Below are 11,609 nucleotides of genomic sequence, written 5' to 3'. Positions count from 1 at the left end.
CTTCCTTCCTTCCTTCCTTCCTTCCTTCCTTCCTTCCTTCCTTCCTTCCTCCTTCCCTCTCCATCCCTCAGTCCCTCACTGTTCCTTCCTCCTTCCCTCCCTCCTTCCTCCTTCCCCTTCCTTCCTTCCTTCCCCCTCCTCCTTCCTCCCTCCCTCCTCCTCTTCCTTCCTTCCTTCCTCCCTCCCTCCTTCGTTCCTTCCTCTTCCTCCCTCCCTTCTTTCCTTCTTACTTTCTGACTTTCTGACTTTCTCTTTTTGATTTGTTTTATGTTGCTTAATCCATTTCCTCCTTGCTCCCTCCCACCCACCCGTATGAAAAAAAGCAATGGAAACTAATCTAATGGACAATGTAGGACACAGCTTACTTACATGGATCCCAACTTCCTGTTGCCGTTTCCTTCTTTGTAATTCAGCCTGGAAATTCAGACAGAAGGTCCCCGAGACAGGGGGTCCTGTTTCCCCCTGATATTGTGTGCTGCAAAGCACCGGCTCTCTTAATAGCACTATATAAACACTCACCACAATTGTCTAGACAAGCAGTTTTTTCCCAGGACACCAAGTGTGCATTCAAAAAGAAAGAAAGAAAGAAAGAAAGAAAGAAAGAAAGAAAGAAAGAAAGAAAGAAAGAAAGAAAGAAAGAAAGAAAGAAAGAAAGAAAGAAAGAAAGAAAAACACTTGCCACTTTCTACAAGCACAGCCAGATGTTTAGACTGGATTTAGCACTTGATCCACCTAGCGAGTCCTTCAAAAGGATTCGGGATAGAGATCTATTGACTAGTATTATTACGTATCATTTATTATATTTTAGTGAATAATATTTTACCAAAACCGATCTTGAGGACAATTCAGATTTTCTCTGCTAGTCAAGACAATCTTCAGCGAAATGTATTTCCCATCAGTGAGTGTTAAGTGCTTCCTTTATTTTTACCTCAGCAATTTATCCTGTGAGCAGACGGAGCAAAACTGAATGAATTCAGTGAATGAGGTGTTTTTTTTAAAAAAAGACATGTTTTTCAAACTAAACAATTCTGTTTCCCTTGACTACCTAGCAGAAGCTTCATTGTTCCTTTAAAGAAAAGTGTATTTTCAACGTATTCTTATATTTTTATTTCTGCTTCTCAGAAAGAAAAAAAATACAGGTAGTCCTCGACTTACGACAATTCATTTAGTGACCTTTGACATTATAGCAGAACTGAAAAAGTGACTTATGACTGTTTTTCACACTTAAGACTGTTGGAGCTCCCCTTGGTCAGGTGATCAAAATTCAGATGCTTGGCAACTGACTCATAGTTGTGACGGTCGTGGTGTCCCGGGGTCACGCGATCCCCTTTTGCGACCTTCTGACAAGCAAAGTCAATGGGGGAAGCCAGATTCACTTAACAACTATATTGCTAGCTTAACAACCGCAGAGATTCACTTAACTACTGTGGCAAGAAAGGTCGTAAAGTGGGGCAAAAGTCGCTTAAGAATTTAGCGACAGAAATGTTGGGCTCAGTTGTGGCCGTAAGTCGAGGACAGCCTGGACCAACAAAAAGACTCAAAACTAATTCTAATAGTAAAGCTAAAGGTGCTTTTTTTCTGAGGCAACTGGACTTTCCTGTTTTTCTTTGAAGACGTTTCGCTTCTCATCCCAGAAGCTTCTTCAGCTCTGACTGGATGGCGGGGAACAGGAAAGATTTATACTCCTCGCAGACTGCTGGTCATTTGCCTTCTTTTAGAGAGTCGTTGAGGCCACTTGAAGGTTTACCTGAGTCCTTGAGAAGTTGGAGCTGTGCTTTCTGCAGGATGTTTTCTGCCCGGTGTCCCTGTAGAAAGCACATCCTGCAGAAAGCACAGCTTCTCAATGACTCAGGTGACTCTGAGGTAAACCTCCAAGTGGCCTCAACGACTCTCTAAAAGAATGCAAATGACCGGCTGTCTGCAAGGAGTATACATCCTTCCATTCCCCGCCATCCAGTCAGAGCTGAAGAAGCTTCTTGGATGAGAAGCGAAATGTCTTCAAAGAAAAACAAGAAAGTCCAGTTGCCTCAGAAAAAAAGCACCTTTGGGACAGCCATGACCTGGATGACTGAGAATCTCCACAGACAATAGTAAAGCTAATCCTTTGAATAATAAAGTTGTCTGAACGCTTGCTTTCTTCAGATATGGCAGTACCCTTCCCACCACTTTCTGTTTTGATTTTCCACAGTTGCGGAAAGCCGTGATGGATCACATATCGGACTCGTTCCTCGAGACCAACGTCCCGCTGCTGGTTCTCATCGAAGCAGCCAAGAGCGGCAACGAGAAAGAAGTTAAAGAATACGCCCAAGTGTTCCGTGAACATGCCAACAAGTTGGTGGAGGTAAGTTAGACCGTCCGACACGCCCAGGCAATTGGTCCTGTGGGATCCATAGACAACGAACACTCCAGTAAATAAAGGTTTGGTTTTTTAAAAACACTTTATTATTAACTCAAGCAAACAAACCGAAAGGCATGAGGTAACAAAGCACGTATGCCAGGGGTCTTCAAACTTGGCCCTTTGATGACTTGTGGACTTCAACTCCCAGCGTGCCTGGCTGAGGAATTCTGGGAGCTGAAGTCCACTCCTCTTAAAGTCTATATCAGGGGTCTCCAAACGTGGCTTTTTTATGACTTGTGGACTTCAACTTCCTCCTATGGGTCACGAAAACGCACTAACAACATCGATAACGTATATCCTGGAGCAAAGTTGCAAATGACTATGGTGATGTGCATGGCATCCAATGGCTCTTTCTACCTGCTTAGGAATGTTTTGCGGTTGTTAACAGTGAGTAACTGACAACCCTTGTCGGATCTTGCTTGGTGATAAGCAACTCATTAGACAACACAGCAGCCTCAGAGATACAATGCCTGGTCTTCTAACCTTTCCATTAGCTAATGGAATGTTTGCAAAAAATAAAATACAATAAAATCAGTATTAGCCCAGTGTACATGCATCTGCATGAATGACTAGAGACAACATACAAGTGTAGCATGAAACAAAGAGAGGTTGTAAGGATAAACCATCTTGGTGGCCTCTGTGGAAGATGACTCTGGAGGCAGGTTGTTCCACTGGTTAATTGTTCTGACTGTCTGGAAATTTCTCCTTAATTCCAGGTTGCTTCTCTCCTTGATCAGTTTCCATCCGTTGCTTCTTGTCCTGCCTTCAGGCGCTTTGGAGAATAGCTTGACTCCCTCTTCTTTGGGGCAGCCCTTAAATTTTGGAAGACTGCCATCATATCACCCCTAGACTTTTGTTTTCATTCATTAAACTAGACATACCCAATTCCTGCAATCGTTCTTTGTATATTTCAGCCTCCAGTCCCCTAGGAATTTGCAAAAATTTAAGCTCCTTGCTAAAGCTATTTTAATGAGTAAAATAGAAGGGCTGTGCTCTCAAAACACTCTTTCCAAATCCTTTTTAAATGGTGGCCAGCCCTAATCTCACACACCTTTCCGAAATCTAAATTTATTCCAATCAATCAGAATAGAGCTGGAAGGGACCTTGGAGGTCTTCTAGTCCAGCCCCCCGCTCAAGCAAGAGACCCTATACCATTTGAGACAAATGGCTGCCCAGTGTCTTCTTAAAACCTCCAGCGATGGAGCACCCACAACTTCTGGTGGCAAGCTGTTCCACCGGTTAATTGTTCTCACTGTCTGGAAATTTCTCCTTTATTCCAGGTTGCTTCTCTCTTTGATTAGTTTTCATCCATTATTTCTTGTCCTGCCTTCTGATGCTTTGGAAAATAAATTGCCCCCCTCCTCTTTGTGGCAGCCCCTCAAATACTAGAGCACTGATATCATGTCACCCCTAGTCTTTCTTTTCTCTAGACCAGGGGTCTTCAAACTTGGCCCTTTTATGACTTGTGGACTTCAACTCCCAGAATTCCTCAGCCAGCATATCTGGCTGAGGAATTCTGGGAGTTGAAGTCCACAAGTCATAAAAGGGCCAAGTTTGAAGACCCTTGCTCTAGACTGGCCATTCCCAGTTTCTGCAACCGTTTTTCATATGTTTTAGTCTCCAGGTCTGTAATCATCCATGTTCCTGTTTTTTGCACTTTTTCCCAAAGTCTCAACATCTTTTTTTGTAATGTGTGGTGACCAAAACTGGATGCGCTATTCCAGATGTGGCCTTACTGAGCAGGGCTTTTTTTCTGCCGGAACGCGGCGGAACGGCGTTCCGGCACCTTTTTCCGGGCCGGGCGCACCGGAAATAGCCCCTCCCAAACCGGAAATAGCCCCTCCCAAATTTTACTTGCATCTTTTCTCTAAAGGGGCAGTCCTAGGGTTTGATGGGGGCGTGGCCAGGTTTGAGTTCCGCCACCTTTTCGCTGAGAAAAAAAGCCCTGTTACTGAGGCTTTATAAAGCGGTACTAATATTGCACGTGATCTTGATTTTATGCCTCTGTTTATACAAGCAAAGATTGTATTAGCGTTTTTGGCTGCTGCGGCACACGGCTGGCTCATAGTCAAGTGATAATAATAATAATAATAATAATAATAATAATAATAATAATAATAATAATAATAATAATAATAATCATCATCATCATCATCATCATCATCATCATCATCATCATCATCATCATCATCATCATCAAGTTGGAAGGGACCTTAGAGGTCATCTAGTCCAACCCCCTGCTCAGGCATGTAACCCTATACCATTTCGGACAAATGGCTGTCCAGTCTCTTCTTAAAAACTTCCAGTGTTGGCGCATTCACCGCTTCTGGAGGCAGGTTGTTCCACTGGTTAATTGTCCTCACTGTCAGGAAGTTTCTCCTTAGTTCTAGGTTGCTTCTCTCCTTGATCAGTTTCCATCCGTTGCTTCTTGTCCTGCCTTCAGGCGCTTTGGAGAATAGCTTGATCATCCACTAGGACTCCAAGGTCCCTCTCACTGGGACTGTTTTTGAGCCAGGTTTCCCCTAATCTGTACTTGTACCTTTGGTTCTTCCTGCCTAGGTGTAAAACTTTGCTTTTCTCCACCTTAAAGTTCACGTTGTTGGATAGGGCCCGTTGTTCAAGTTCGTCAAGATCTTTTTTGGATCCTGAGCTTGTCTTCTGGGAGGTTGGCTAACTGGATTATAATGCTGGCGTTATCCTTGAAACAGTCACGTCTACTCTTCTCTGGAAGAGCGCTTATTTCATCCAAAGAGGAGAAAGCCCTGTGTCTTTTTTCCTCTCGCTGCTTAGGTTGAGGCAGACGTCCCTTGGGGACGTTGTGGGTCTTTGTGGCGCCATCTGTTTTTGGTTTTTTTTTCTTCTCACAAGGCTTCTGGAGAGGTCTGAAAGAATCGGTGGCTTGCAGCAAGCCCTTGTGGGTGGCACGTAGAAAGAAGCCTGTATTTTAGCGTGATTAAAATTTGATAGACTGCAGCGAATCAATAAAATCACCGTGCATTTGCAGCCGATCTCCTTAAGGAAGAAGGCTCCCACTTCTGCTTTATGGTCTCTGTTTTCCCTGGACTTACAAGAGTCCTTCGTGAGTGTCCTCCTGTTTATTCAGGTGTCGTTTTAGCAATAGATTTCTTCTGGTTTTGTCAAAGAAGGACAAATTGTGTCTTCCTCTTCTCCCTCCTCCTCTCCCTCCTCCTCTTCTTCCTCCTTCTCCTCTCTTCTCCTTTTCCTCCTCCTTTCCCCTCCTCCTCTTCCTTTTTCCTCTTCCTCCTTCTTTCCCCTCTTCCTCCTCCTCCTCCTCCTTTTCCTCCTCCTCCTCTCCCTCCTCTTCCTCTTTTTCCTTCTCTTCTTCCTCCTTCTCTCTTCTTCTTTTCCTCCTCCTGCTTCCCCTCCTCTTTCTTTTTCCTCTTCCTCCTTCTTTCCCCTCCTTCTCCTCTTCCTCCTTCTCCTCTTCCTTCTCCTCTTTCTCCTCCTCTCCCTCCTGTTCCTCTTCCACTTTTTCCTCCTCCCCCTCTTCCTCCTCCTCCTCCTCCTTTTCTTCCTTCTTTCCCCTCCTCTTCGTTTTTGCTCTTCCTCCTTCTTTCCCCTCCTCTTCCTCCTTTCCCTACTCCTATTCCTTTTCCTCCTCCTGCTTCCCCTCCTCTTCCTTTTTCCTCCTCTTCCTTCTTTCCCCTCCTCCTCCTCTTCCTCCTTCTCTTCCTCTTCCTCTTCTTTCTCCTTTTCCTCCTGCTGCTTCCCCTCCTCTTCCTTTTTCCTCCTCTTCCTTCTTTCCCCTCCTCCTCCTCCTCTTCCTCTTCCTCTTCTTTCTCCTTGTCTTCCTCCTTCTTCTCCTCCTCTTCCTTTTTCCTCTTTCCGCCTCCTCCTCCTGCTGCCATGATGCCTTCTTCTTAATGACCACGGGGTCTGGTTTCTCCTTCTCCTTCCTAGGCTTCTCCAATCCAATCCGGCAGAAAAAAAATGTTGTTGTTGTTGTTAGTTGCGAAGTCATGTCCCACCCATAGCGACCCCATGGACAACGTTCCTCCAGGCCTTCCTGTCCTCTACCATCTTCTGGAGTCCATTTAAGCTCACGCCTACTGCTTCAGTGACTCCATCCAGCCACCTGATTCTCTGTCGTCCCCTTCTTCTTTTGCCCTCCGTCTTTCCCAGCATCAGGCTCTTCTCCAGTGAGAAAAATATTTCCGCTAAATGGGCAATTAATCAATCGTGTTCATGAAGAATGCACCGGGGGTACATGATCTTTAATAAAAACCAAACTCTTCCAATTAGAATGTTGTATTTGGCCTTTCCTCCCATCCACAAGTCCATCCTTTGTCCATTTGCCTATGAGGTGCCTCTTTTCTTGATCCAAAGTTCCTCCTCCTTAATTTTTGAAGAGGGTAACTGGCAGCAGTTAGGAAACGTGGAATTTCCCTATGGTGCTAAATGAAATTTTACAGGGCAGTTGTCCGATTCTACCCTTTTCCTCCTTCTTGTTGACCCCCTTCGTCTTTGGGAAGGGGATGCGAATGGGCCTCGCTTGTCAGCTTTTCCTTTGAGCAATTTTTTTTCATAACGGCAGAAAAAAAGAGGGAAGCTTCTTCTCCTCAGGAAATGGACTTCTGGAAGCTTCCTCCCACTTCTTCCGGCCTGGCAATTTATGGAAATCCATTTTGTCTCTCTGACAGTCCCCGGGGTGAGCTTGCTAAAGAGAAAAATGGCACGGGGTTGTGATAGTGTGATTGTAGGAGGCCATTTGTTATGGAGACTGACAATCTGCCTCTCTAGAGGCGAAGGAACTCGGATGTCAAAAAAAAAGGGTTTCCTCGTTAATTCTGATTGAAAATAAACTCAAGTGTAACTTTGGCAAAGCCTGTGGATTTATCACCATATCTGGGCGGCAGCTGGGGGGGAAAAGGAAAAAAAAAGTTGTTTTTGCTTTTGAAAAATTTCTATTTGACACACACTCAGGCCATTTAAATACATACATATATTTAAAGAGCCATGTGGTCCATATGCAGTGGTAGGATTCAGCCGGTTCGCACCGGTTCGGCAGAACCGGTAGCTAAATTTTGCTGAGTTCAGAGAACCAGCTGAATGCACACTGCTTCCGGAAGTCTGTTCTAGGCCTCAGATGCCTGGAGGAGGCCTCCCAGGCCTAGAACAGCCCGCTGGAAGTTCAGGGATGCCACTTCCGGAAGTCCGTTCTAGGCCTCAGAGGCCTGAAGGAGGCCTCCCAGGCCTAGAACGGCCCGCCGGAAGTGCAGGGATGCCACTTCCGGAAGTCTGTTCTAGGCCTCGAGGCCTGGAGGAAGCCTCCCAGGCCTAGAACAGCCCACCGGAAGTGCATGGATGCCACTTCCGGAAGTCCGTTCTAGGCCTCAGAGGCCTGAAGGAGGCTTCCCAGGCCTAGAACGGCCCACCGGAAGTGCATGGATACCATTTCCGGAAGTCCGTTCTAGGCCTCGGAGGGCCAGGCCAGCATCCAACAAGAGAACCGGTTATTCAGATATTTAAATCCCACCACTGTCCATATGAGGCATTTTTTCATGGGTTTTGCCCATCTCTTTCTTCTGTCCTTCTCAGATGTAATACCTAAACTGGACTGTATTTTTTGTTTTTCAAAATCAGCATCTTTATGAAAAGGCTTCACCCAATACTGTGGAGGGTGATGTTGTTCTCCTTCTGTTGTTCTTCTTTTCATGCTTCAAATATCATGCTGTTTCACTCACACAAACAGCTATCAACAGGCACAAACAGTTAAACAACATCTACATACCATTCAAAAGAGACCAAAAGCTGAAAGAACACATCTCCTGATCAGCAATCAACCACCAGAGAAGAAGAGATTAAAACCAAGCAATAAACAGCACACCAATGAAGGAATTACCAATTTAGTAAACAGCCTAATCAAAGAATCACCAAGAATACTCCCAAAAACACTGACAGAGCAAGTTGCTTATATATAAAGAGAAAGCAAACCCCACTCTCTTCTAGCACTGATAATATTACCTAGTTGGGTAATAAAATGTCTGCAAGAAAATCACCAAGCTCAGAGAGCACAAAGGACCTCACAGTTCTCTTACTACTACTATTACTACTACTACTACTACTACTACTACTACTACTACTACTACTACTATTCCTCTCAGCAAACCATATTTCCTTCTAGTACTGAGGATATTACCTAGTTGGGTCATGAAACTACGAAGTTCAGAGAGCACCAAAGACCCCACAGTCCTCCTTCTCCTCCTCCTCCTCCTCTTCCTCCTCATACACTCCCTTCTAGCATTGATTGGGTAATAAAATGTCTGCAAGAAAACCACCAAGTTCAGAGAGCACCAAGGACTCCACCCTCCTCCTCCTCTTCCATCCACTCTGAACCCCCCCCCCCTCCCTGCTAGCACTGATGATGTTACCCAGTCAGGTAATGAAACATCTGTAAGAAAACTACCAGGCTGAGAGAAGCTAGGACTTTGCAGTTCAACCCCGACCTATAAATGCACATCATGCACAACCATGGTGGGGCTAGTGGTGGAACTGGTGCCTGTGTGCATGCGCAAATGGAGCTCTAGCACCCATGCGCATACACAAAGGGCCACTAGCATTTTTGCGCATGCGCAAACGGGGCACTAGCACCCACATGCAGTGCACAAACGGGGCACTAGCACCCACACGCAGTGCGCAAACAGGGCCACTAGCACCGTGCGACGGCACTAGCGCAAGTGGGGAGGGTGGGTGCACATGTGTGCGCACCCACCAGCCATTCCTGGGGCCCAGCGGCCAACAGGCCATGGACCAGTACCGGGCTGCAGCCCACAGATTGGGGACCCCTGATGTAGAGGAAGACATAACTATAGACAGTCCTTGGTTTAGTGACTGCCTTGTTTAGCAACTATTTGTAGTTACAACAGGGATGAAAAAGTATCCTTAAAGCCAGTCCTTACATTTACAACCTTTGTAGGTCTATAAAGGAAAGAAAACCTGATGGGAGATCATAAGCACAGTGGCAGTTTCATTTAAGGACCACTTTGCTTAAGTCAGTCCTAATTGTGGTCTCTAAATAAAGACTAGCCGTACGCAGTCCAATGGGAAAAGTTCCAGTTACTGCTAATAAAATATGTTCTTTATAATAAAGCTCACACACATTTTGGAATAAATTGGTCCTTGTTCTGGGCAACACTTAGACAAACATTGAATAGAAGGAAGATTTATAACAGGAATATAAGTAGGAATAAATTTTTTAAAAGTGTGAAAGGATGAATACTTTTTTAAAAAAACCAAATACTTTGAGAAGCATTATAAAAACACTCCCATTTCTTCTTTTCCTCCTTCTCCCTCTTGAACACAAAATAAAATAACTTCGTGATGGATTGAAATAGCCAAAGATATAATATATAATTTAAGGTGGCCGTGATTGAATATCGTCAGGATTCAAACGGTAAGTTTTGAATTGAAATTTCACTCACGATTGTGTCTAAATATTATCAATATTTAAACTGTAATTCTAAGGTTGGCCAACTTCTTTTCTATCTTCAGTACTTAAAAGGACAATATGTATTTTTAGCGTCTCCATAAATCAATCTCTTTTTTTTTTTTTAAAAAAAAGAGAGAATTGTCACTGCTGGGAGATTGTATAACAGTTATAATCACAGTTATTTTCTGTCATAGAAATTGAGATGTCTTAAAACTCGCTTAAAAATATAAGCGAGTTAGCTCTTATCAGATTTTTTTTTTAAAATAAAAATACGTACTCAAATAGATGATCTGTGCAAAAAGAACAGAAGGAACATCCAGCATTCTTAAACTTCTACATTCGCCTGAATTCAGGTCAAAGCTACTAAATCCATATATTAATCCAAGACTTGGCAGAAATTAAATGTTATAACTTTAGAGATCTTATTGGTGGTCAGGTGATCAAAATTCAGATGCTTGGCAACTGACTCGTATTTATGACGCTTGCGGTGTCCCGGGGTCACGTGATCCCCTTTTGCGACTGTCTGATAAACCAAGTCTAAGGGGAAGCCAGATTCACTTAACAACCGTGTGACTGACTTAACAACTGCTGTGACTTACTTAACCACATGAAAAGTCGTAAAATAAGGTAAAACTCACTTAACAACTGTCTGGCTTAGCGGTGGAAATTTTGGTCTCAATTGTGGTCCTAAGTCGAGGACCACCTGTATCTGGGAATTCTCAGGTCAGAGTGAAATTTCCTACACATCTGTACGTTTATCCAGAAAATGCATATTACCCATTCCAGATTTCCCCAACCTTCCTGGCTTTGTGGACCAGCTGGTTGTGTGTGTGTGTGTGTGAGGAGATGGTTTCATGTGAGCAGCGGGCCAGCACGTGTACATAGCTTCATTTGAGCGGAAAAGCACGCCCACCGCTTGCGCAAATGGAGCATGTGCGCCTGCCACTTCCGCGGCCCGGTTCCAAAAGGCTCAAGGTCCCAATAATAATAATAATGATGATGATGATGATGATAATAATAATAATAATAATAATAATAATAATAATAATAATAATAATAATAATAATAATAATAATAATAATAATAATAATAATAAAGTTGGAAGTAACCTTGGAGGTCATCTAGTCCAACCCCCTGCTCAGGCAGGAAATTCTATACCATTTCAGACAAATGGCTGTCCAGTCTCTTCTTAAAAACTTCCAGTGTTGGAGCATTCACCACTTCTGGAGGCAGGTTGTTCCACTGGTTAATTGTTCTAACTGTCAGGAAGTTTCTCCTTAGTTCTAGGTTGCTTCTCTCTTTGGTTAGCTTCCACCCGTTGCTCCTTGTCTTGCCTTCAGGCACTTTGGAGAATAGCTTGACTCCCTCTTCTTTGGGGCAGCCCCTGAGATATTGGAAGACTGCTATCATGTCCCCCCTCGTCCTTCTCTTCCTTAAACTAGACATCCCCAATTCCAGCAACTGTTCCTTATATGTTTTAGCCTCCAGTCCCCTGATCATCTTTGTTGCTCTTCTCTGCACTCTTTCTAGAGTCTCAACATCTTTTTTACATCGTGGTGACCAAAACTGGATGCCGTATTCCAAGTGTGGCCTTACCAAGGCATTGTAAAGTGGTATTAACACTTCACGTGATCTTGATTCTATCCCTCTGTCAATGCAGCCTAGCCCTGTGTTGGCCTTTTTGGCAGCTGCAGCACACGGCTGGCTCAGTGTGCTGCAATGGGCCACAGCCCCAGTATTGGGGACCTCTGCCTTAGTCTA

The 11,609-nt window shown here is 44.2% G+C and overlaps 1 protein-coding gene across 1 annotated transcript in view; it reads left to right on the top strand.

Moving 5' to 3' along the window:
• Positions 1-11,609, top strand: part of LOC107297558 (catenin alpha-2-like) — a gene marked incomplete at both ends in the record, with an annotated part of 69,579 nt that overhangs the window by 21,832 nt on the left and 36,138 nt on the right. The window contains one exon of the mRNA XM_015826919.1: positions 2,189-2,341. Coding sequence (XP_015682405.1) covers positions 2,189-2,341 — 153 coding nt within the window. The remainder of the gene's footprint in view (positions 1-2,188; positions 2,342-11,609) is intronic.

This window comes from Protobothrops mucrosquamatus, unplaced genomic scaffold (genome assembly GCF_001527695.2).
Source record: "Protobothrops mucrosquamatus isolate PMUCROS unplaced genomic scaffold, P.Mucros_1.0 scaffold3379, whole genome shotgun sequence".
NCBI classification, from domain to species: Eukaryota; Metazoa; Chordata; class Lepidosauria; order Squamata; family Viperidae; genus Protobothrops; species Protobothrops mucrosquamatus.
The sequence above is the reverse complement of the archived record's forward strand: the minus strand, read 5'-3'. Positions and strand labels throughout refer to the sequence as shown.